The 27,438-nt window shown below is 42.7% G+C and overlaps 2 protein-coding genes across 6 annotated transcripts in view; both read left to right on the plus strand.

Moving 5' to 3' along the window:
* LOC125466529 (protein polyglycylase TTLL10-like) overlaps window positions 1-14,292 on the plus strand; it is a 104,132-nt gene extending 89,840 nt beyond the window's left edge. Inside the window, exons 11-12 of the mRNA XM_059655595.1 lie at window positions 13,205-13,298; window positions 13,455-14,292. Coding sequence (XP_059511578.1) covers window positions 13,205-13,298; window positions 13,455-14,095 — 735 coding nt within the window. The 3' untranslated portion in view covers window positions 14,096-14,292. The remainder of the gene's footprint in view (window positions 1-13,204; window positions 13,299-13,454) is intronic.
* Window positions 14,293-18,383: 4,091 nt separating this feature from the next.
* Window positions 18,384-27,438, plus strand: part of LOC125466530 (protein polyglycylase TTLL10-like) — a 64,571-nt gene continuing 55,516 nt past the window's right edge. For 3 of the 5 annotated variants that reach the window (XM_059655669.1, XM_059655670.1, XM_059655675.1), the window contains exon 1: window positions 26,780-26,887. The gene's annotated coding sequence lies outside the window, so the exon portion shown is untranslated. Of the gene's footprint in view, window positions 18,499-26,779; window positions 26,888-27,438 lie in introns of those variants that run through there. The other 2 variants (XM_059655673.1, XM_059655672.1) reach the window with 2 other exon arrangements.

Below are 27,438 nucleotides of genomic sequence, written 5' to 3' on the forward strand. Positions count from 1 at the left end.
AGATGCAACTAGATCTGGACAATATTCAGGCTTGGGCTGACAGGTGGCAAGTGACATTCGCGCCACACAAATGCCAGGGAATGATCACATATACCCAAGACTTGGACGCGACTTAAATTCACAAACTTCAAACCGAAAGGCAATCTATTACCCGTGAGGCACAGTTGACACCGAAAGAGAATCTTAATCTGCAGGAGGTGAAGAGTTTCATGATTTTGAGCTTTAGCAGAAGACTGTTGAAAATTGCATTCTGGTTATAAAGGATCTTTGCAGAAATGAGAGTTGGACTAAGGTGGAGAATATTGAAGCCTGAAATTCCTGTGCCTAGGATGTGACACACCATGTGGGGTGAGATATATTGACCTTACCAAAGGAGTTTTGTGGGCCTGGTCAGGCCTAACAAGCTGCCCTTAGAAAGGAAAAGAAAATTTGAAAATCTCCAAGTGGACAGTGCAAGAGGATAAATGTTCTGACCATGAAGCTAATTTGGGAATTTGGGGTGGGGGTACATGAGCAGTTTGGGGTGGGGGTACATGAATTGCCATCTTCATCGAGGAATTTTCACTGACGTGGTACCAAAGAAATATTCCCCTGCACCCGCAGGATGTGCTACACTTGCCCCCACACCTCCTCCCTCACCCCCATCCCAGGCCCCAAGAAGACTCTCCACATCAAGCAGATGTTCGCCTGCACATCTCCCCAATGTGGTACACTGCATTCGCTGTACATGGTGTGGCTTTCTCTACATTGGGGAAACCAAGCGGAGGCTTGGGGACCGCTTTGTGGAACACTTAAGCTTGGTTCGCACTAAACAACTGCACCTCCCAGTCGCGAACCATTTCAACTCCTCCTCCCATTCCTTAGACAACATGTCCATCCTGGGCCTCCTACAGTGCCACAACAATGCCACCTGAAGGTTGCAGGAACAGCAACTCATATTCCGCTTGGGAACCCTACAGCCCAATGGTATCAATGTGGATTTCACAAGCTTCAAAATCTCCCCTCTCCCAGCTGCATCCCAAAACCAGCCCAGCTCGTCCCCGCCTCCCTACCCTGTTTTTCCTCTCATTTATCCCCTCCTCCCACCTCAAGCTGCACCCCCATTTCCTTCCTACCTACCAACCTCATCCCGCCCTCTTGACCTGCCTGTCCTCCCCAGGCTGACCTATCCCCTCCCTGCCTCTCCATCTACACTCCCTCTACTGGTTCCATCCCCGACTCCTTCACTTGTCTGTCTCCTCTCCACCTAACTTCTACTCTATCCATCTTCCATCTGCCTCCCCCTCTCTCCCCATTTCTTTCCGAACCCTCTCCCCTTCCCCCATTTCTGATGAAGGATCTAGGCCCGAAACGTCAGCTTTTGTGCTCTTAAGATGCTGCTTGGCCTGCTGTGCTGATTAAGCTCTACGCTTTGTTATCTCGGATTCTCCAGCATCTGCAGTTTGTATTATCTCAAATATTCCCAATTAGCAGTTGCTTGCTGTACCCATGCAAAGAGATGCTCTTGCTCTGACTTCGCAAATTCAGCTAGGAATCAGTGTTGAGAGCAGTAATGCAACTACCAGCTATAGAATTTCAGGGCCTAAGTGTGATAGTCCTGGCATGGAGTATCAGCTCACATCTTCTATCTCAGAAGGTGACCATGTCCACTTTGCATTGATGTGTAAAGACAGCATTGGAGTATTATTCATAAGTCCATATGAATTAATTTATTTTTAATTTATCTGTTTTAATTTATCTGATCTTTGTGCCAGGTATACTGAGATCCCAAACGGACATTAGTAAACAAATTGGAATTTTACAGGCTGGCTTTTAATTCCTGGGTTTTCTTTTAAGGAATTCAGATTTTGCCATATGCCAATCAAACCCAAGTCTCTGCAGCATTAGTCTGGGGTTCGAGAATCCAGTCGTTTCTGCTGTAACGCGATAGTTGCATTCCTGTGCATCACCACTTTATAGAAATGCGCGCTATAGAAATAAGGGGCCCTGTGGGAAATGTAGTGTTAGGGACAGACCACCAAAATATATCGCTCAAAAATCACTCAAAAACCTAACATAAAGGATGGCACAGTTCGAATAAATGTTTAACTCATATCTAATAATGAAATAAAGGTAAATTTAACACTTTACCTTGAAAAATGTCAAATGTCTTGATGGGGGAGGAGGTTGTCCTGCGGATCTTACAGAAAGCACTTCCCAACAAAGTCCGAGGAAACAATCATGATCATAGAATCCCTACAGTGTGGAAACAGGCCCTTTGGCCCAACAAGTCCACACTGACCCTCAGATCATCCCTCCCAGGCTCATCCCCATTCCCCTGTAACCCACCTAATCTACACATCCCTGAACATTATGGGCAATTTCCCACGGCCAATCCACCTAACTTGCACATCTTTGGATTGTGGGAGGAAACCTGGTCGCCTCATTACACGAAAAATGTGGAAGTGTTGGAAAAGGTGCAGAGGAGATTTACCAGAATGTTGCCTGGAATGGAGAGAAGGTTGTCTGAGGAAAGGTTGAAAGAGCTAGGGTTTTTCTGTTTAGAACAATGAAGGATGAACGGTGACTTGATAGAGGTGTACAAAATGAGTGGACAGCCAGAGACATTTTTCTAGGGTGGACGTAGCTATTACGAGGGGGCATAGTTTTAAAGTGAGTGGAGGCAGATATATGGGAGACGTCAGATGTAGGTTCTTTACTCAAGAGAGTGGTAGGGGCGTGGAATGCATTGCCAGAGAGGGTAGTGGAGTCCACCTCATTAGGGGCATTTAAGCGGCTATTAGATAGGCGTATGGTTGATAGTATAAGGTTAGGGGTGGGGGGTAGATAGACATTAGGATTAGGGTAAAAGTTCAGCACAACATCGTGGGCCAAAGGGCCTGTACTGTCCTATACTGTTCTATGTTCTATGTTCTACATTCTAGTCGACCTTGTGTATTGAGGCAGACTTGATTCGGAGCTGAGTTGAAGGAAACCCATAGGGGACAGTGACCATAATAGGATAGAATTTACCCTGCAGTTTGAGTGGGGGAAACTTGCATCAGGTGCAATAGTATTAAAATTGAGTAATGCTAAGTATAGCGTAATGTGCGAGGAGCTGGCCAGAGTTGATTGGAAGGGGAGCGTGGCAGGGAAGATGGTGGAGCAGCAATGCCAGGGAATTCTGGGGATAATTCAGGAGGCACAGCAGAAATTCTTCCCAAGGAAAAAGATTAGGCAACCATGGCTGACAAGTAAGTTTGAGACAATATAAAAGCAAAAGAAAAAACATACAATGTAGTGAAGATCAATGAAAGCCAGAGGATTAGGAAGCCTTTATAAACCAGTAGAACATAAATAAAAGACCATTAGGAAATGTCTGAATCAATCGGTGTGAGGCCGGAGAAGCACAGCAGGTCACACAGCATCAGCGGACAAGAGAATCAATGTTTTGGGCCAAAACCCTTGACTTACTGGCCCATCTGATGCAGTCTGACCCCTTATGCTTTTCCAGTCTCACACCTATAGACTCTGGCTTCCAGGATCTGCAGTCTGTATTGTTTCCAAATCACTGAAAAGTCTGAAGTTGGATATATCATCTGGACCAGATTGATTATACCACAAGAGCTCTGAAGGAGACAGCTGAGAAAATTATGGAGGCATTGGTCGGGATCTTTCAGGAATGATGGGAGTCAGAAAGGGCCCCAGTACACTGGAAAATGGCTAATGTAACACCCTGATTAAGAAGGGAAGGAGGTAGAGAACAGGAAATTAATGGTTGTTTAGCCTGACCTCTGTCCCTGGTAAGATTTGAGAGTCCATTATTAAGGATAAGATTGCCAGTACTTGGAATCACATGGTAAAATAGTGCTAAATTAGCATGGATTCATCAAAGGGATAACATACCTGGCAAATCAGTGGACATGATCAATTTGGATTTCCAGAAAGCTTTTGACAAGGTGCTACCTGAGAGGCTGCACGATTACATATGAGCCCATGGTAGTTAGGGGCAAGTGTTACTGGCATGGCTAGAGGATTGGCTGCCTGGCAGAAAACAGAGAGTGAGGATAAAGTGACCTTTTCAGGATGGTAGGCAGTGCCTAGTGGAGTTCTTCAGGGGTCAGCGTTGGGATAACTTTACATTATATATTAACCGTCTGGATAAAGGAGCTGAGGATACTTTTGCTAAGTTTGCAGATGTCATGATGATTGGTTGAGATACCAGTAGCGATGAGGAAATGGGAAGGCTGCAGAAGGGCTTGGACAGGCTAGGAGAGTGAGAAAAGAAGTGGCAGATGCAGTATAATTTTGGTAAGCATGGTGTTATGCACTTTGATATGAAGAATACAGGCTTCAACTATTTTCTAAATGGGGAATGGCTTTGAAAATCTGAAGTACAAAGCAACTCAGGAGTCCTCATTCAGGATTTGTGTAAGATTAACATACAGGTTCAGTTGGTAGTCAGGAAGGCAAATGCAATGTTAGATTTTCAAGAAGGCTAGAGTACAAGAGCACAGATGTACTACTTAGTTTGTGTAACATTTAAAGAAATGAAAACTTTATTTTTGTACTGCCCTTCATGTCTTCAGCGCATTATAAGGCCAATAATCTTTTGAAGTGTAGTCTGCAATATACTGGCAATGATGTCAATAGTACAATACTCATTCAGAACCAAAATCCAAAACAAGTACTCAACAGTGATTCAGACACAAGATTTTTGTGGGATAGCAACAGCTGAGATGGTGAATGTAGGTTGCAGGAGTAGGGAGATCCCCAGTCATTGAGATTTCTTTACCACTGGAACAGGATCTACCTTCATTCAAGGACTGTGTCTCTGCTGATGTGTGACATTAACATACATCCCACACAAGGCATCTACATGAAGGAGTTATATCCCCCACATTCCTAAAACCAGTGACATGGAATTTCTGATGTGAACAATCATACACATGAATGAGTGATTGCTGACACTTTCACACACAGAATTTTCTGGCATGTATGGTGAAAACACAAGAAAGAGAAAATAAATAGTTTAAAATTGCACATATGATGTGTAAATGGTTACCTCTGTGGTACATTTTCAAATACTCCATCATTTTATAAAAGGACTAACCTGGAGTAACACTGATTCAATTTCACAGGAGCCCTCTCTCCCTGTTCACATTCAAATGGGTGTTTAAATTGACGAGTAACTAAATGATTTTTTTGAAAATCTTAGTAAAATAATACCGTATTCGCATTAATTACGACAGAGCACAAAATATTGCATTTACTGACGATGAGAAGCACTGTAATAGCAACCTTTATGTGTGGAATACCCACAAAGGTCCAACCCAGTGCATAATAAAGATATGGAAACACAGAAATTAGGAACAGGAATGGACCACTTGGCCCTTCAAACGTAATCTGCCTTTCAATACGATGCTGTTACAATCATATAATGGGATCGCCAACAGCAGGTGGCGACGGTGGTGGGGGGGCACTGAGCAAGGGAGCTGAGCAGTTTGCCAGGACCTCCACCAGCAGGTGGTGACAGTGAGGGAGAGCAGCTGGAGCAGCAGTTTGGACTTTCGCTGGAAAAAATATGGTTTTTAGTGGAAGAGGGACGATGGGAAGGGGAGCAGATAAACAAAGGATTCCACATCCCAGTGTAACCCGCAGACACTCTTCCATCTACACACTGGAAATGGTCCCTTGTCATTCCTTAATTTCCCTTCCTGTTAGAAATGATCTGATGCCAATGAAATAAAGAATGTAGGCTTCAATATTCTTTGTGTTTTCTGTAGGTGTTCAAGTCTCATGTCACAATAGGCAAACATGGATTGATAAAAAGATAATAGGAACTGCAGATGCTGGAGAATCCAAGATAATAAAATGTGAGGCTGGATGAACACAGCAGGCCAAGCAGCATCTCAGGAGCACAAAAGCTGATGTTTCGGGCCTAGACCCTTCATCAGAGAGGGGGATGGGGTGAGGGTTCTGGAATAAATAGGGAGAGAGGGGGAGGCGGACCGAAGATGGAGAGAAAAGAAGATAGGTGGAGAGAGTACAGGTGAGGAGGTAGGGAGGGGATAGGTCAGTCCAGGGAAGACGGACAGGTCAAGGAGGTGGGATGAGGTTAGTAGGTAGGAGATGGAGGTGCGGCTTGGGGTGGGAGAAAGGGATGGGTGAGAGGAAGAACAGGTTAGGGAGGCAGAGACAGGTTGGACTGGTTTTGGGATGCAGTGGGAGGAGGGGAAGAGCTGGGCTGGTTGTGTGGTGCAGTGGGGGGAGGGGACGAACTGGGCTGGTTTAGGGATGCAGTTGGGGAAGGGGAGATTTTGAACCTGGTGAAGTCCACATTGATACCATTGGGCTGCAGGGTTCCCAGGCGGAATATGAGTTGCTGTTCCTGCAACCTTCGGGTGGCATCATTGTGGCACTGCAGGAGGCCCATGATGGACATGTCATCTAAAGAATGGGAGGGGGAGTGGAAATGGTTTGCGCCTGGGAGGTGCAGTTGTTTGTTGCGAACTGAGCGGAGGTGTTCTGCAAAGCGGTCTCCAAGCCTCCGCTTGGTTTCCCCAATGTAGAGGAAGCCACACCGGGTACAGTGGATGCAGTACACCACATTGGCAGATGTGCAGGTGAACCTCTGCTTAATGTGGAATGTCATCTTGGGGCCTGGGATAGGGGTGAGGGAGGAGGTGTGGGGGCAAGTGTAGCATTTCCTGCGGTTGCAGGGGAAGGTGCCGGGTGTGGTGGGGTTAGAGGGCAGTGTGGAGCGAGAGAGTGGTCTCTCCGGAAAGCAGACAGGGGTGGGGATGGAAAAATGTCTTGGGTGGTAGGGTCGGATTGTAGATGGCGGAAGCGTCGGAGGATGATGCGTTGTATCCGGAGGTTGGTGGGGTGGTGTGTGAGAACGAGGGGGATCCTCTTTGGGCGGTTGTGGCGGGGGCGGGGTGTGAGGGATGTGTTGCGGGAAATACGGGAGACGCGGTCAAGGGCGTTCTCGATCACTGTGGGGGGAAAGTTGCGGTCCTTGAAGAACTTGGACATCTGGGATGTGCGGGAGTGGAATGTCTTATCCTGGGAGCAGATGCAGCGGAGGTGGAGGAATTGGGAATAGGGGATGGAATTTTTGCAGGAGGGTGGGTGGGAGGAGGTGTATTCTAGGTAGCTGTGGGAGTCGGTGTATGTCGATGTCCATTTCAAGCCAACAGCCCCTCTTCCGCACCTACACAGGCCCCAAACCCCACCTCTTCCTCCGGTACATTGATGACTGTATCGGCGCCGCCTCTCACTCCCCAGAGGAGCTCGAACAGTTCATCCACTTCACCAACACCTTCCACCCCAACCTCTAGTTCACCTGGGCCATCTCCAGCACATCCCTCACCTTCCTGGACCTCTCAGTCTCCATCTCAGGCAACCAGCTTGTAACTGATGTCCATTTCAAGCCCACCGACTCCCACAGCAACCTAGAATACACCTCCTCCCACCCACCTTCCTGCAAAAATTCCATCCCCTATTCCCAATTCCTCCGCCTCCTCCGCATCTGATCCCAGGATAAGACATTCCACTCCCGCACATCCCAGATGTCCAAGTTCTTCAAGGACCGCAACTTTCCCCCCACAGTGATCGAGAACGCCCTTGACCGCGTCTCCTGTATTTCCCGCAACACATCCCTCACACCCCGCCCCTGCCACAACCGCCCAAAGAGGATCCCCCTCGTTCTCACACACCACCCCACCAACCTCCGGATACAACGCATCATCCTCCGACACTTACGCCATCTACAATCCGACCCCACCACCCAAGACATTTTTCCATCCACACCCCTGTCTGCTTTCCGGAGAGACCACTCTCTCCGTAACTCCCTTGTTCGCTCCACACTGCCCTCTAACCCCACCACACCCGGCACCTTCCCCTGCAACCGCAGGAAATGCTACACTTACCCCCACACCTCCTCCCTCACCCCTATCCCAGGACCCAAGATGACATTCCACATTAAGCAGAGGTTCACCTGCACATCTGCCATTGTGGTATACTGCATCAACTGTACCCGGTGTGGCTTCCTCTACATTGGGGAAACCAAGCGGAGGCTTGGAGACCGCTTTGCAGAACCCCTCCGCTCAGTTCGCAACAAACAACTGCACCTCCCAGTCGCAAACCATTTCCACTCCCCCTCCCATTCTTTAGATGACATGTCCATCATGGGCCTCCTGCAGTGCCACAATGATGCTACCCGAAGGTTGCAGGAACAGCAACTCATATTCCGCCTGGGAACCCTGCAGCCTAATGGTATCAATGCGGACTTCACCAGGTTCAAAATCTCCCCTTCCCCAACTGCATCCCTAAACCAGCCCAGTTCGTCCCCTCCCTCCACTGCACCACACAACCAGCCCAGCTCTTCCCCTCCACCCACTGCATCCCAAAACCAGTCCAACCTGTCTCTGCCTCCCTAACCTGTTCTTCCTCTCACCCATCCCTTCCTCCCACCCCAAGCCGCACCCCCATCTACCTACTAACCTCATCCCACCTCCTTGACCTGTCCGTCTTCCCTGGACTGATCTATCCCCTCCCTACCTCCCCACCTATACTCTCTCCACCTATCCTCTTTTCTCTCCATCTTCGGTCCGCCTCCCCCTCTCTCCCTATTTATTCCAGAACCCTCACCCCATCCCCCTCTCTAATGAAGGGTCTAGGCCCGAAACGTCAGCTTTTGTGCTCCTGAGATGCTGCTTGGCCTGCTGTGTTCATCCAGCCTCACATTTTATTATCATGGATTGATAAAAGACTGTTCAACCTATCAAACCAGCTGTGTGGCACCTTACCCATTCACCTATTTACCTGTCACTTTACTCATCCACCCACTTATTTGCCACCCTACTCAATCTTATGCATTTATCTACTTTTGCAGCTTCTCGTAGAGACTTTGGACTTATAAACTCCAGAATGTGGCAATTATTGCTGTAAAAGTTATGCACTTTGGTAGAGAGAATAGAGGCCTAACCTATTTTCTAATGGGGAAAGACTTTGGAAATCTGATGTACAAAGTGATTTAGGAGTTCTAATTCAGAATCCTCTTTAGATTAACATGCAGGCTCAGTTGACAGTTAAGAAGGCAAATGCAATGTGGACATTCATTTTCAGAGGGCTAGAATACAAGAGCAGGGATGTACCGCTGAAGCTGTATAAGGCTTTAGTCAGACCCTGGAATACTGTGAACAATTTTGGACCCTGCATCTGAAGAAGGATGTGTTGTCATTAGAGGGGACCCGGAGGTGATTTACAAGAATGGTCACAGAGATGAAGGGCTTGCCGTATAAGGAGTGGTTGAGGACTCTGAGTCTGTACTTGATGGAGTTTAGAAGAATGGGGGGGGGGCGCTATCTGATTTAAACTCACAGAATATTGAGAGGCCTGGATGGAGTCAATGTGGAGAAGATATTTCTACATAGTAGAGGAAACTGGGACTTGAGGCACAGCCTCAGAGTGAAGGGACATACCTTGAGAACTGAAATAAGGAATTTCTTCAGTCAGAAGGTGGTGAATCTGTGGAACTTGTTGCTGTAGAAGGTTGCGGAGACCAAGTCACTGAGTGTGTTTAAGACAGAGACAGATAGATTCTTGGTTAGTAAAGAAATCAAAGCTTCCATGGAGAAGACAGGACAATGAGGTTGAGAATGATTATCAGCCATAATTGAATGGTGGAGCAAACCCGATGGGCCAAATGCCTTAATTCAGCTCCTATATCTTATGGTCTTATGATTTGTTTATCTTCCTTTTCTTCTGATAAAAAATCTGGCATTAACTATCAGCAAGCATATCATGAAACCCCCATGGGACTTGTTACAAGTCAAATTAAGACAAGCGATCATTGTAACTTTTCTTCCTCTAAATGTTACTGGAAAAGAGCCTGGAATTTTGGCTACGCAGACATCAGCACTCACCCCTTACTTCCAAGTACACCACTTCAGAAAAACCCACTCTGATAAAATAGGAGAGGAAGGTGTCCAGGTTATAGAGCATAAATCAGCAAGAGGTGACATGTGAGGAGAAAGACTCTTCAACGGGTCAGATTACTTTGTCTCTTTGGTGAGGAACATGGGAATCAGGGTCTCACAGGTCGAATGTTTGAATTAGGAATGTATGCAGAGCAGCAAGCGTTAATGCAGGTACTAAGGCTAGGTCAGACAGTCTGCCACTGACAGATGATCAGAAAAGGCCAACTGAATGATTAGAGTATCAATAGCTTTTGTAGATAGTACACACTGCCGCTACTGAGCATTGGTGGGAGAGAGCGTGGACGCTTGCAGATTTACTATCAATCAAGCGAGCAGCTTTGCCTTATTTGGTGTCAAGCTTCTTCAGTATTGAAGCTGCATCCATCCAGGCTATTGGAGAGTATTCTATCACACTTCTGACGTCTGCCTTGTAGATGGTGTACAAATTTTGAGGAGTCAGGAGGTGAGTTATTTGCTGCTGTATTCCTGGCCTATGACCTGCTCTTGTAGCCACTGTGTTTATGATTTAAGCTTTGTTCCTGATCAATGGTAACCCCAAAGACGTTGCAAGTGGTGGACTCAGTAATGGTAACATCAATGAATGTCAAGGTGCGTTTCTTCTTGGGGATGGTTGCAGCCTGGCTTTTGTGTCACGTGACTGTTACTTGCCACCTGTCAGGCCAAACCTGGATATTGTCCAGATCATGTTGCATTTGAACATGGACTGCTTCAGTCAGAGCAGTCATGAATGGTGCTAAACCTTGTGCTTTCATTCGCAAACATCCCCACTTCTGACCTTATGGTAGAGGGCAGGTCATTGATGAAGCTCCTCAAGGTGGTTGGGCTCAGGACACTACCCTGAGGAACTCCTGCAGAGATATCCTGGGGCTGAGATGATTGACGTCCAACAACCACAACCTCAACTTGCTATTTGCCAGGTATCGCTCCAACAGATGGAGAGTTTGTCCCCATTACCCATTAATTCCAGTTTTACTCGGGCTCTTTGATGCCGCACTCAGTAAAGCGTGGCCGAGATATCAAGGGCTGTTATTTTCACCTCACCTCTGGAATTCAGCTCTTTTGTCCATGTTTGAACCAAGGCTACAATGAGGTCAGGAGCTGATTGGCCCTGGTGGAACCAAACTGGGTGTCAATAGGAAAATTTGTGCTGGGCAGGTGCTGTTCGATACACTATTGACGATACTTTCCATCACTTTGCTGATAGTTGAGAGAATATACTGATGGGGAGTTAATTGGCCAGGATGGGATTTGTCCTGCTTCTTGCGTACAGGAAATACCTGAGCACTTTGCAGAATGTTGGGTAGCAGTTGGTGTTGAAGCTGTACTGGAGCTGTTTGACTAGGGGTGGGGCAAGTTCTGGAGCACAAAGTCTGCAGTACTATTGTCAGAATGTTGTCAGGGCCCATAGCCTTTGTGGTATCCAATGTCTCCAACTGTTTCTTGATATCACGTGGAGTGAATCAAATTGGCTGAAGACTGATATCTACCTTCCATCATTGAGGATGAGGATATTTGTGAAGCCTCTTCCTCCATGAGTTGGTTAATTGTTCACCACGATTCCTGCCTGGATGTGCTAAGTACTGCAGAGCTTACATCTGATCCCTTGCTTGTGGGATCATTTAGTGCTGTCTGTCACTAGCTGCTTTTGCTGTTTGGCACACATGTAGCTGTGTTTGGAAGCTTCACTAGGTTGACGCCTCATTTTCCCTTCCCCAAAGTTTATTTGAGAATGTAATTGAATGATCCAAACTCAGAATTGCACCAAGTAACCTCAGTGGGAATAGTTTCTCCATAGGTTGCCAATTCCAAGCTGACTCAGCTTTTTGGTCATGCCAAAGTGGGCATTCATTGATATATATATACCTGTTTCTTTAAACTCCAAGCATCTAATTGTTTCTTCTCTTACCTTTTAGCTCACATTTTCTCTATTGTTGGCCCTACCACAATACAATAAGACAAACAATGAACTAAATACAATGTATAACGAATTCTTGTCTGTCAATACAGTACACAACTCACAACTCTGTCAGTATAGCAGTTACTCTAGCAATGGTCCTTACCAAATGGGAACTTGTGGCAGTGAATATCAATATGCAAGCACCTCTTCCCAATCTCACAATTTTGAAATCTTACTGTTAGGGAAGAAATTTATGTAGAGATGAAAGCATTTTTCTTTTTTAACTGGTGCAGAAAGGGACCTGGCTCTATTTATATCTCTCTGTTTATATATTATAGCAGTGCTTACTCTTCAACAGTGATATTTGACTCAGAATTGCTTTGAAACGCTGTGAGGTGTATAAGATTCCAAATGGACGCAAGATTTTGGCTTTCATTAAAGGACAGACCTGTGCACACCCTTTCTAATGCCTGTCATTTTTGGTGTTTTGCCTGATTTGTAATGTGTTGTAATTGAGGAAGTCACTGCTGATTGTGAAAGCTTATGGTGTGGGCTAGTAAAAGAACAGAAGAGGATGGAAGGAACAAGATGTATCACAAAATAATGAATGGTTGGAAGCTTTGAAGAGTGAAAGTAAAAATGGGATGAAAGAGAATGGGAGGTAGTGAATGGATCTGCTAACTACTCCAGTACACTGGAACATCCCTGTGGGATACAGCATTGTCTGTGACAAACTGTATGTGCTGAGATGAATTATGATATTTTAAGATGCGTATGACAACCAATTCTCCCTGCTGATTGATTGTTTCTAAAAAGGTAGTTATCTATTGATATGTTTTAATTTTCAAACATTTGTGACATTTGAACAAATGAAGAAGAGTGGTACTGTATTCAAAATGTTAACTTTGTCTCTCTCTCTCTCCACAGATGCTGCCAGACCAGCTGAGTTTCTCCAGCATTCCCCGTGTTTATTGTCAGGTCTTGCTGCATTGTGACATCACATTAGTAAACAACCCCACCACTGACCTTAAGATGGAAGGGAAGCGTACAGTGTGGGGTCAGGACCACATTTGATTTCAATGTTGGGATCCCTGCCCAAAGCACACACAATCCTGTTCAATGGGAGAACACAGCTTCACAATTGTTGTTAACATCAGAACAAAGCTTTTCTTAAGTGATGTCTATTCATTCCAGTACAGTCAAGAACAAAATGATCAGGGGCTCAGTTATATACCTAAAACATGGGACAAACCTCACTATGGTGAGGCTAAATGAAAATTGCATTCAGAGAGTTGACATGTTCTTTGGGTTTGCTTTATAGGTCTGGTTGCTTGAGATCAACTCAAACCCATCTTTACAGATAAATTGTGAGATTCTCAAATCAGTCATTCCCAAAGTAATGAATGAAACCCTTGGTAAGATGGCCATTTCTATCTTTATGTAGAATTACAGAAGGATATTTGTATAAATTGATGACAGCTCAAGCATGCAAAATAACATTTCTTTATGATTAATGGAATAGCTGTTCAATTATATTTTTCTCCTCTCACTCTCTCTCTTTCTGTTGTTAGATTTGGTATTTGAGATCTTCACAAAGTGTTCTCGAGGACTGTACATCATGCCGCTGGAGGCACGGAAAGAATTTGTCCTCCTTTATAATGGTTCCCCAAAAGAGCCATTTGAGAAGAGATTTAAGGCAAGGCTCGAGTACAGGATTTCAGAGAGAGCAACCATTCTTAAACGGCCTCAAAAGGCTGACAACAGGCCCCAGATAAAAGTTCTGACCAGTTTAGAGTTTATACCAACATTAGATTCTACTCTAAATCACACTAAAGCTTCTCAGAGGTTCAGGTCACTGTTTTCTCAAAGGCCACTCCCAGAAATTTCACTCGTACAACATTTGAGTTCTGCCAAGGCTAAACTTAGAAGTAATCTGCAGTCAAGCAACAATTCATCTGGAGTCTCTTCAGAGGAACAGAGTCAAACCAAGCACAGTACAGAGCCAGGCCTTTGCAAAGAAAGGATAACAGCTACACAGTTAGTACCCAAAAATCATTCTGCCAACAGTCAGCTGTGCAAAAGCTTGGAGAACACAATGACATTTAATGCTTCTTTCCATTCCCTGATCATTACTAGGACTCCACTTACATCCAAGAAAGCCACTGCAAAACTATCTGAGATGAAAATTCGCCCCAAAGAGATCAACACATGACATAGCACAGCCAGTACTGGCAGGAACGCATTTTGTTTAATAATTCACACCAGTTTTAAAAGTAAATTGATTCATGGAGAGCCAATCATGAAATGTTCCGATCTTTAACAAACACCTCCCGAGAGGTGAGAGATTGACTTTGTTTTACTCCTGACACTGTGTAGTCAATGCTCCATTACAATCATAAGTTACTCAGCTCTAATCAATAAAACTGCAGTGTTTATAGTGCAATTTTAAGAGTCCTTGATACTTCTGTGTCTGTCTGTTATATTTTTGTAAAATTAATATCTTTCTTATTCCTGTCATGGTTTGTTCAGCATAAATGTGACTTTGGCTAATGTTTTTTGGGCCATGTTCATGCAAAAACCCATTAAGCTCCTCAAAATAATTTGAAGGTAAAGTGTTAGCTGTCAATAGATGATGGAGCTGGGTAAATCAGCCAGCAAATATTGGAAATTCATATTCACATCTCTGTGTTGAACTTGCTGTTAACTTTGAGCATTAATAAGTAATCTGCAACATTAAACTTTACAACAAAATGCAGCCCTATTTAACCGAGATTTTCCAACTAGTTGAAATAAGGATATTAAACAGGACATTGTTATTCATAACACAGCCATATTTCTTAAGTACTGATATGAAATTCGACTGATGTTAAACTGTGTTTTCAAGCAAACCTATAAGATGGCTGGCTCAAGTGTGTGTTGGACATTTTGCAATGTGCCGTTTTGGCTAAAGTAGTGCAGAACTACCCTAATAGAAATCACAGATATTTAACCCACTTTTGAACTAGTTGATCTCAATCAGGTCACATGTTACTGTTGGCCCTGATGGCCCCTGAAAATCAGCCATGACTCCCTGATGGCCAGTACTGAGTCCTTTTAAAGTGTTTTTGTGTGGCCTTTGGGTGAGAACAGTGTCAGGCTCTGCGGTGATTCTCCTGTAGTTATTTAGCCTGTGAACACTGTGTTGCTTTGGCTCCCACACCTGAAAGGTGCTGATTTTAGAAAGATTTGAAAACGGCACCCAGAATTGTTGCCCTCATGAAATGGAGAGAAAGAAAATTGGGAAACACAAGAAGAAGAAACATGACGGAAAAGAGTTAATTTGTAAAGCAGTTTAACAACACCAAAAAAAGTTTTTTTTAAATTCAGTGTTAATGTGAGTATATTTCAATGAATTCATAGAATGTTTCTCCTGCATTTCTTTAGAAGTCAGCTTCACAATTTAAATGATAAGCATGTAATGAAGCAGTAATGTGTTTTAAAGATATAACCGGGGGGAATATTTGGTTTTTTAATCTCTTCTAATTTCAATGTATGCAGATTTTTTTGCCCATTTCTCTTATCAAAGAGTGTGTTGTTCATTTATCTGGACAGAGGAAGATTTATAATAGAGTTCCCTAGTGATCGGTATTCAGCCCTCAGCCGCTCCATACCATCATATTGTTATGATGTCAGATGTTGTATAACTGGACAAGTCAGATCCAAGCTGGAAATCTTGGTAGATCACTTCTTTTGGTTTTAACAGGTGCTATTTCACTGAACCACATATGTGCAACTCTGCAGATTTGGTTTTAACAATTATACTGATGTTTATTATACAAAAGAAGTGAAGATAAAATAGAACAAACAAACTTATTTAGATGTAACATAACATTTAAAGATTACGAAACTCTCAGTAAAAATACAATCCCATTAATCCCAGCAGAATTCCATTGTAGCGCTCAAACATCAGAGAGAGTATCTATCTTTGTCTCTCACAGGGCTTGACTTAGCTGTTGTCATGAGACTCTGATCAACTCGTCCTTGATTCATTATATAAATTATTGTAAACTTTCTCAGCTTCAAATAACTCTTCCACAGTTTTAACCAAACACTTCTGGACTGGAACTTTTAAACAGAACTCCTTAAACTGAGGAAACCTATTTTTAATAATTCTAAACTATTTTCTCCCATTGTTAAGGAGAAGCTGCTTTATACATCCAGTTTCAGCTAAGAACCATGCAGGATCGTCCTAACAATTCTTAAAATAAAAAGCTGTAAGGTTTTTGAGTAGATTTATTGCTCGGATTGTGGTTGGTTTGCTCACCAAGCTCGTTCATTGTTCCACAGACGTTTCGTTATCCTTCTGGGTAACATCATCAGTGCAGCCTCCGATGAAGCGCTGTTGCGTTTTCCCACCTGGTATTTAAACTCTGGGGTCTGTTGAGCTGGATTACCTCACTTTGGTTTTCCCTCACAGTGGAGAATATATAGGATCTAGCTCTGTATGTTTGTTGATGGCCTTCTTAGTGGCGAACCAGGCCTTTAGGAATTCCCATGCTTGTCTCTGCTTGGGCTGCCGCAGGATCCTGGTGTTGTCCTAATCAACTGGTAGTTTTCCTTATTCATGTAGATGGAGATGATTGACTATTGGTCATGTCTTTTTATTGTTAGTTGATGTTGGTGTACTCTTAAGGCTAACTTTCTTCTTGGAAGATACTGCATGCCTCGACACACTCATCACGCTACCTTACATCAAGAACACGTCTGAACTGACCACAAAATTCCTACGACTACTGTGCATCAGAGTAGCACACAAACCCACATCGACCCTACACTAACTTTTAACCCGGACCACGGACCCGTTCCCCACTATGGACAGGACCAACGTAATATATAAGACATGACTAGTACTCACTCATCTCCATCCACATGGATAAAGAAAACCACCAGTTTGATTGGGACAACACCAGGATCCTGGGACAGGCCAAGCAGAAACAAGTTCAAAATTCCTATAGGCCTGGTTCTCCACTAAGAAGGCCATCAATAAACACAGAGAGCTAGACCCTATACATACTCCACGACTAGATAAAACCAGAAGTGAGGTAATCCAGCTCATTGGACACCAGAGTTTAAATGACAGGAAAACACAACAGGACTTCACTGGACGCTGCACTAATGATGTTACCCAGCATGGTAACGAATCATCTGTGAAACAACGAACCAGCTAAGTGAGCCAACCAACCACAGTAAAAAGCTGTTTTCCAAGATATGGCTGTTTCACCAAAGACCTCCCCACCACCAAAAAAAAATCAACAATCGTCTATCTGAAAGCATAACACACTACTCAGTTTACTTTGTTTTCTCAAAAACTCTGTCAAAGTACAAAACAAATCCCATTGGCTTTCAAAACTATCTAAGACTGCATTTTTAAAAAGAAATCACCATGGTGATAGAAATACTGAGGCTAATCAGCAAATACCTTCAGACACATGGATAGGCAAGTGGTTGAAAAAATTTAATGCAGAAAAGTGTGCAGTGATCAATTTTGCTTGAAAGAAATGCAATAAAAATCAGGAATTGCAGGAGTGGGGAGACCCTGGTGTATATGTACAAATATGATTGAAGGTAGCAGGATACATTGAGAGGGGACTTAATAAAGTATCTTGGGCTTTATTAATAAGGGCATGCAATTCAAAAGCAAGGAAGTTATGTAAATTTGTATAAAATACATGTTCAGCAACAATTCCTGTTCCAGGCACCAGACTTTAGGAAGCATGTTAAGATGTCAGAGAGTGAGTAGTCAAAATTCAGAAGAATGCTATGGGAAACTCCAATTACTTAGATAGACCAGAGAAGTTGGGATGGTTGTCCTGGAGAAGAGAAATGTGAAAGGAGGATCAATAGATCGTAAGAGGTTAGGACAGAGTAAAAACAAAGAAACTAGCCCATTGGTGGAAGTATCAAGAACCAAGAAGATCAAGGATCAAGAATACCACTCAAAGATAATTGACAAAACAAGCAATAAACTCACACAGAGAAATATTTGCAGTGAGTGGTTAGAATCTGGAGTGTGGAGCTTGAGACTGCCATGGAATCGAGTTCAACTGAAGCTTTCAAAAGGGAATTGAATCATTATCTGGAAAAGGAGAATGTGTACAACTACAGGGAGAAAGCAGGGAAGGGGCGCACTAGATGAATTGCTCAATCAGAGAGTCATGACAGATGTGACAGATCAAAAAGCCTTTTTCTATACTGCAGTCATTTTATAAATTCAGTGTTGTTGAATATAGCTCTACAAATCTGAGGTACTCCACATCAATATCAAGCATGTCCAGGTGTTGCACAGTGAGATGCAGAATAAAGTTCTTATCCTACTATCCAGTACTCTTCAATGTCTATTTAGTTGGGTATAGAATGACCCCTCCATGATACTTTTTCTCGAATATCCCAAACTTACTTCTGTATGTAAAAATCACCGCTGATCACCAAGTTAACACTATAATTCTTCCTCAGATTTCAAGACTAACTGGTGTCTTGCACATTGCCCTGACCATCTTGAAGCATAAGTCTTTAGCTATGAAAGAAGAGAAGCCACTATCCCGAACAATTTCCAGCTGTCGATATTTCTTGTGTTAAGTGAGTACTGAGGCTTCATTACCAATGCCAGTGTGCCTGCACTGATATCTTCTACTCTTCATTCATTGAACTGCATTACAGCAGTGAATAGAATTCAAAAGTACTTCATCGGCTATAAAGTGTTTTAGGATGTCCAGTGGTCATTAAAAAGCTCTATATAAACGTGAATTATTCTTTCACTCTGAGTCTCCCGTCTGACAAGGGAGCAGGCATCTTCAATTTTATAACTACATGACCTGAATGTTTTCTTCCATTATATCACCAACAGTAAGGGTATCTGCAAACTCAATGTTTGCAGCAAATTCTATTTTAATTTGAGATCTCTGGAATCTATAGTTTTTATATGTTCATCTTTAATGAATATTGGTTGCAGCATTATTTCACTTTCTGTATGCTCTTAATATGTATAAGATATGCTGTTGCTACCTAACTCAATACTGGAATAGAAAATAATTTCATAGCAACTGTTAGCTCCACTCAATTTATGAGACTTTCATTTCTGAGTCAGTCAGTTGTGAGTTCCAACCCTTATTCCAGGACTTGAGCCAGTTAGTCCATGCTGTTCTTTCACTGCAGGACTGATGGGGACCTGCGCTGTTGGAGTTACCACAGTTTGCTTGAAATCTTAATGTCACTGATTAGAAGTAACCCAATCGATCATTAATATCATTGCTGTTTGTGTATAAAATAAATAGTTTGTTTAATTTGCAACAACCTCACACTTCCCCCCACCTCAAGCCGCACCTCCATTTCCTACCTACCACCTCATCCCGCCTCCTTGACCTGTCCATCTTCCCTGGGCTGACCTATCCCCTCCCTACCTCCTCACCTATACTCTCCTCTCTACCTATCTTGTTTCCTCTCCATCTTTGGTCCGCCTCCCTCTCTCTCCCTATTTATTCCAGTTCCCTCTCCCCACCCCCCTCTCTGATGAAGGGTCTAGGCCCGAAACATCAGCTTTTGTGCTCCTGAGGTGCTGCTTGGCCTGCTGTGTTCATCCAGCTCCACACTTTGTTATCTTGGATTCTCCAGCATCTGCAGTCCCCATTATCACCCACACATGTAAGTAGTTTCATGCAAAGGACTTTTAAATGCCCTAAGACACGTGATAAATTACCACAAAGCTTGAACCAAAGTCTAAATTCTTTCCAGAGTTTATTCTGTTGTGTATAGAATGGGAGCACTGCAGTATGTGGCTATTGAATCAAATTTTGGAAGAGAGTTCTCCCAACAGTTAGTGTTAAAGATGGCATGGGGCTGAGCTTGTCAATGGAAAGACACATCAATGCATGCAAATCCATTACAAATATATATCGAAAATGTTAAAATGGGATTTTCCTTATTAAAGTTAAATGTAACATAGATTATTTAGCAATAGTGCACTTCAGTTTTCAAATATATCATCGACAAGTATCAACCCATTTGCTTGTTCTTTGAGATATTTTTAATCAATCCGTTCAGATATGTTATGACAAATATCTGGGCCAGGTGAGACTTGACCCAGACCTTCTGGCCTAGAGGTATGGACACTTCCATTGCACCAGAAGCGCCCATATTTGTTCTTCTATACTTTTACGTGTTTGAGTATGTTCAAGACAGAGGTTGATGGATTTCTATGTGTTGAAAACATCAATAGCATAGCAGAGGAAAGTGTTGATTGAGGAGATCAGCCCTTGCTCCACTAAATAATTAAAGGCTGAAAGCCTATTCCTGCTCCTGATTCTTACAATCTTATGATGTGTCAGGAAACTTGGTTGGGACCTGATTCAACCAAGGTTGAATGGACGTGGTATGTTGTGATGATCAAGGTTCAGTAGGATTAAGCGTCATCCATATAAAGGAAGTGCAAATATGATGAGTTCATAAATCTTCTGAAGTAATTTCAGTGTCTGTAATATTGAGTGCAGTGAATTCCTATCTGATGTTTGAAGAAGCCCTGGGAATAATGTGATTTTCTCCAATGCTGGTGAAGCCAGTTTGATCAAAGAAACATTCTGACAGGTGGGATGTGATGAAGAACTCTGTAGAATTAAAATCAATACTCTGAAGTTAAAGGAACTTTAATTAAAGATTCACACTCAGGATAATAAGGGCCCAGATGGCAACACATTTCTTGGCAGCTGCCTGGTTTTTTTCTGATTTGGTGAGTTTAACTTTAAACATCTGTTTCTTGCCACTCTGGGATCAGCTGAAGAATATAAATTCTTAATGTGACTGGTGCTCTGAGTGAGACATGCGGCTAAGTGTTACTCATCAAAAGGAGAATACAATTTTTTCCTTGGAAAGTAAGGATTCTTATGTGCGGGGTATTATGATAGTTCAATTCCTCAACTAAAATAGAACCGTGCCTTTTTTGCTATTGTTGGAATACAAATTTAATTGTGTTCACTATATTCCATAGCCACACTGATCCAAGGAAATTGAAATGGAGCCAGCAACATTTGATGGAAATCTGTGACAATCATATGAATCTGAAAGTCTGCTCTTCTACTGCTTAAGATTAGCCATTTTCACCCTGCTCCAAGTTCGGAGTTAACACTAGTGACTTGATCTAACTCCTCATCCACCCCAACTCTGGCTTACCTCATCCAAACTGACAGTGGTGTCATGTTCCCCTCTGAAAAAGTGATGAGGAAAGTAGTGGTAGGGAAATATATCTGGATGAGTTGGCAGTGAGACACTGCTCCCCATTTCCCATCAACACAGAAATAAACTCAGTGGGAAGGTACAAGATCAAGTTTCCTGTTTCCACCAACCCTCTCCCCCATCAACTCCCCCCCCCACCACCACCATTGCCAACTGAGGCCCTGAAGCAGTCAATTACTGACCACTTTAAGAGTGTTATTCCTTCAGATAGGCTGAGAAAGAATGAGGGCTGGCTGTCCATTTTGTGAGGAGGTTGGATTTCTTCAGTTGGCATATTTGTTAAGGGACTGGATTTAGGGCATATGGTAACGTCTGAGAATTGACCCCTGCTCCATTTAGAAACTGCTTCAATAGCAACCCTCGACCCCCACCCCCAACAATACCCACTCAAGACCATACCCAGCTTTCTCAGCAGTGATTTTCCATTGGTGAGTGGGACTGGGTACAGGCAGTGGCATCCCAGCACCCACTCTAGACTCTACTGTTGTCACGGCTTAGTCTGAGAGCAGCTAGGCTCTGGTAATTGGGTTGATGGGATATCCAGCTACAGGGTCGAAAAGCCTACTGACAGCCAATCACTGCTTGAGTTGGTGGAAGATCTGGTGGCCTATCCTAGCTTAGTAGGCTGTGGTTATCCCTCCAAAAAAGCTCCTGCTTTTGGACTTAGTGCAGGAATAGAAAAATCACAGTCACTATCACTGGCTGCAACTCATACTCTACAAACGTGGAATGGCCTGGAATGTATGATAAGAAATTCTTAAGTGTAACTATATTTAAGTAATATATGAAACAAATGAATTGTTACATTATATACTGAGGATGAGGAAAGGCCATAGGGACTTTCCAAAATTACTTCTGACCTCATCCCTGTATCTAGCCTCACTTCTACCAGCCACTTAAGAGGGGCAACAAACTGCACAAAAACCTGTAATCTGTTGAATCTTCTCTCAAATATATCTCTCTGGTTTGTCAAATATGAGCAGTTAATTCTCAGGATGCCCCAGACACGTTATATCATTCCTAGAATCCTTACCAGTTCCTCCGACTAGCTATGACCTCATTGTTCACATTGTTTGAAGGATTGTCTGGTGTGAGTTGACATTCAGACCACCCAAATCCTGAGTCCAACATGATAATTTGCTGAGAAATATAAATATTGCAAACAGCATTTTCTACATTCTCAATTTGTTTGGGCAACGACTGATTTCTATTCAACTAACAAATGAGATAATGTCTGATTTTTTGACTTGGACAATGGACAAGTGATAAAATTTTCCAGAACCTATTTAAAGCTCCAGAAGCCATTATATCTTTACTTCTGACAGAAAATGTTTGGGAATCCAAACTTATTCTGCAATTAACAGTCCGTTCTCTGTGAGCGATGAAAGGTACATAATGGTTTAGATAGAAAACTTCCAGAAACAATGCATTGGCAAAGAAGTGAAATGTGTGAGGAGTCTGTTGAGAAGTGTTTGTTCTGCTCAATGAAAGTGGTAAAGGAAATTCCCCAAAAAAGGTGTTGCTGTGGTAAGTGGAAAAGATGCAACACTGATGAAGAGGGTTCAGAATTGGGTCTGGGTCAGAGGTACTGTTATAGCACTTTAACCATTGATTCTTCAGAAAAGTTATTAGACCAACAGTAGACCTTTGCAATATTGTTCCTTGTTCATGGAAAATAAGGGAATGGAAGAATGAACAAATACCCGTGAATCTATATGATTACTGTAACTCTATTTTCACCTTGTCTCCTTTGAACACAGCTGCTGCTGGCAATAGAAATGAATCCTCAGATACTACTGCTACATTTTACTAAATGATTACATTTAAATATAATTTTGAGTTCAGAAGTAATATCTTAGTGCAGTTGTACAGGGCCTTGGTGAGATCATATCTGAAGTATCCCATGCAGTTTTGGACTCCCTACCTAAGAGAGGATATACTTGCCAGGGAAGGAGTGCAGCAAAGATCCATTAAACTAATTCCGAGGATGACAGGACTATCTTATGAGGACAGATTAGGTTGATTGGGCCTCAGTTCATTAGTTCAGAAGGATGAGAGGAGATGTGGTCAAAATAGATGTGGGAAAGATATTTGGGGAGTCTTGAAACAGGGGATAGCCTCAGGATTCAAGGTAGACCATGTGGGACTGTGGTGAGTAATTATTTCCTCACTCAAGGTGTAATAAACCTTTGGAACCCTCTATCACAGAAGAGTGTGGAGGCCGAGTCACTGAATATATTCAAGGAAGAGATAGCTAAATTTTTATATCTTCAAAGTATAAAGGTATTTGAAGAGAAAGTAGGAATATGGCTTTAAGATAGAGGATTAGCCATGATTCTATTGAATAGTGGAGCATGCTCGATGTACTGATTGGCCCCCTCCTGCCCCTAATTTCTACATTTTCTATGTTTTTTTATAAAAAGGACTCTGCAGCTATGTTATAGCAGTTATGAGATAACATGGATATCATGGTTTCTATGAGAAGGAATCAATTTATTAGAATTATTTGAAGCAGAATAGATAATGGGGAACCAGTAGATGTAATATATTTGAATTTACAGAAGGCATTTGATAAACTATTTCCCATTGGGCTTTTTAATAAGTTAAAAGCCATGGTGTTGGGGTTAGTATCTTAGCATGAATTGATGAACTAATATAAGACAGAGAGCTGAGATAAGGGGATCATTTTCAGGATGGCAACCTCTAACTAGTGGAGTCCTATAGGGTTCAGTGTTGGGGGCACAATTATTTAACATATACGGTAATTGCTTGTGAAAGAAGTGAATGTACATCAGCCAAGATTGCAGATGACCCAAAAATATGTGGGAAGGAAGTTGTAAGAATGACACAAGGAATCTGCAGAGACACACAGACAGGTTAAATAATTGGGCAAGAACTCAGCAGATACAACACAATGTGTGAAAATATGAAGTGCTTTGGCAGGATGAACAGAGAAGTTGAATATGATTTAAATAGAGAAAAACTTTACAGAGGCAGAGCACAGAGAGATTTAAGAATCCTTGTGCACAAATGATTACAAGCTAACATCCAAGTTTATAAGTGAATAACAAGGAGGTCACATGGAATGTTGCCCTTTATTTTAGAGAGAATGCAGTATAAAATGGGGAGCAAAAACAGAAGTTGCTGGAAGAGCTCAACAGGTCTGACAGCATCTATAAAGAGAAATCAGCTTTAATGTTTTGGGTCCAGTGACCCTTCTTCAGACCCAGGCCTGAAAAGTTAATGCTGATTTCTCTTTACAGATGCTGCCAGACTTTCTGAGCTTTTACATCAACTTCTGTTTTCGTTTCTGATTTACAGCATCCACAGTTCTTTCAGTTTTTATATAAATGAGGAAATCCTGCTAAAACTATACAAGGCACTTGTCAGACCATAGCTGGAATGCTGTGAGCACTTTTGGAGGCAGTCCAGAGAAAGTTCACTGGATTAATTTTGGGTATGGACAGATTTCATAAGAAGATATTGAGTAGATTAGACCTGTAATCATTGGAGTTTAGAAGAGAGGAAAATGTATTGAAACATATTAGATTCTTGTGGAGCCATACCGGGTAGCTGTGGAAAGATTTTTTCTGCTTGTGTTAGAGAATAGGATCAGAGGGTTTAACCTCAGAGTAAAGGGTCACCCACTTTGAACAAAGACAAGGAGGAATTTCTTGCCTCAGCATAGTGAAGCTGTGGAAATCTTTACCACAGAGGGCTGTTGAGGCAGAGTTGTTAAGTATATTCAATGATGAAATAGACAGGTTTCTGATCATAAAGGGTGGCACGGTGGCTCAGTGGTTAGCACTGCAGCCTCACAGCACCAGGGACCCGGGTTCGATTCCAGCCTCGGGCAACTGTCTGTGCAGAGTTTGCACATTCTCCCCGTATCTGCGTGGGTTTCCTCCGGGTGCTCCGGTTTCCTCCCACAGTCCAAAGATGTGCAGGCTAGGTGGATTGGCCATGTTAAATTGCCCATAGTGTTCAGGGGTGTGTGAGTTACAGGGGTATGGGTCTGGGTGGGATATGTCAAGGGGTGGTGTGGACTTGTTGGGCCAAAGGCCTGTTTCCACACTGTTGGGAATCTGATCTAATCTAATCAATATAGTAACATCCCATAAATGCACCCTTGGCAAAAGGCAAATTCAGAAAACAGAGTATCACACATGCAGCTCCTGTAGCAAGTAGAGAACTGCCAGCTTTTGGCTGTAACCAAGAGGGAAGAAATCATTTCCACTTCTTCAAGACTCCAAAGCAATTGCTGCTGAAAAGTAAAACTCCCTGGTTCTGTGGGTGGGAGCCTGACCACACCCAGCCAGGCTGCTTTTATTGTTCCAGCTTTAAACAAAAGCACTCAAGGCTTTGCAACCTTTCTGTCTTCTCAAGGCGGGTGGGGGGGGGGGTGGTGGTGGAGGCACCTGTTCCCCAACCTCTCTGTCTAAATGAAACCAGGACATAACACACCCCTTGAAGCCACAGCATCATTACACCTGGTTCCAGGAAACATGCTAATTTAGTGCTGGGACTTTATTGAATTGGTTCCAATGCGCAGCCTGTGCTGCTTGATGCCAGTATGCTTAGGTGGGGTGGATATTGAGCTACTCTGTCTCCACTTACAGGCAGCTGGCACCAATTTAAAGGGGAAGTGCACTCTAGTGGAGACAACATGAACTCATGCCTGAATGCAAAAATAGTTGCATGACCTTGAGTTTCCATAGTTCTTTGCTACTGTTTTAGAGGCAGTTGTCTAGTAGATGGTGGTAAAGTGGAAGATCTTTTTCAGCCTTGCCTCCCTCTTTCTGTCTAAGGGTTTAATAGTGAAATCATCCTTTGAGCAGCTAGATTTCAAATTTTTAAGACACAGGTAGGTGGTCGAAAACACCTAGAAGTTCATCAACAGCTTTAATAGACTAACCAGCAACAAACGTGCGAGTATGTCATGGCCAAACATTTTAATTAACAATGCTGAAACATTCAAAACAGAGATTGATAGGTAAGAGTGTTCTGGGTTACAGATTAAAGGTGGATAAGGAGCCGAAGGACAGATCAGTCATGGTTTAAATGAATGGAGAACAGGTTCAAAGGGCTGAATGGTATCCTTCAGTTCCTATGACTCTCATCTCCATTTTGCCTGTCATCACCATAAATTGCAAAACAAGTTTGTCACTGACAGTGAATGAGTCATGAAATCCAATATCAGGAAGATTTCTGACCACAATTTTAGGACTCTTATCAAAATGTTATCATTAACTGTTTTAGCAATTCTGCCATGCACTTTGGCACTTAACGAGCTCTTTCGAGTGAAATATGATTGCTGGCTCACTCTAAGTTAGCCCTCAAAATCTTCAGTACCAGTGAATATCTAGAAATAGTTTCTAATGGATATGCTTGTCAATTCTCTTTTGAAGTCTTAAATAATTAACCGTAATTGTCACATACAACATCAATTTGATAAAAAGTGGTTTCTTATCAGTAACTGAATAAACAAGATCACACTTTAGTTCAATTTACTAACTCTTGAGGACCTCATTAAACTTCTTCACAAAGACTTGTGATTATATATGTATTCAATAGTTGGTACTGCAATTATAATTACCCTAAGCTAACCAGCAGCGGTTACCTGGTAACAGCAGTTGTTTACAGTGCTAGGGAAATGACTGATCCTCATCAATTTGCCAAACAAATATCTCGTGAGCAGAATAAGTACTGTAGATCCTGATATATTTCTCAAGCTACAATTGTTGTAAGTACTTTGAAATGCAAAATGGTTTGGATGGGATGATTTAGTGCGTATGTTCAGTTGTTTATGTAGAGTTATGCTCACAGTGTATCAAGTTATAGAAATATCAGTAACTTTGCTGCTGATTACCTTGAACTGTAATTCATGTAAAATCATTATCTTTTGTCTTTTCAATGCGTTTCAAACATGTTTAGCTTTCTTTTGAATGAATCTCTAGCATCATAGATTATTTTCACTAGCTATAATGATGTATCTGAAAGCTGTGGCTCAATAGTATTCATGTTTCTGAGTCAGGAGATTTTGCATTCATATCCCACTCCGGAGACTCAAGCAAAAATTCTAACTGACATTCCAGAGCAGTTAGCCAAGTGCCATTTTTTGAATATTTAATGTTAAATCGAGGCACTGTTTGCCTACTTGGGGCTGATGTGCAAGATACGAGGTGAGTGTCCCAAGAAAGTGGGTTCAAAGTAGTTGATTGAGATGAATGCGGTTGGGATTTTCTTTATATAATCAAACAAGTGGTCTGCTGCATGTTTTAGCAATGGGCCCTT

The sequence above is a fragment of the Stegostoma tigrinum genome, chromosome 28 (assembly GCF_030684315.1).
Source record: "Stegostoma tigrinum isolate sSteTig4 chromosome 28, sSteTig4.hap1, whole genome shotgun sequence".
NCBI classification, from domain to species: Eukaryota; Metazoa; Chordata; class Chondrichthyes; order Orectolobiformes; family Stegostomatidae; genus Stegostoma; species Stegostoma tigrinum.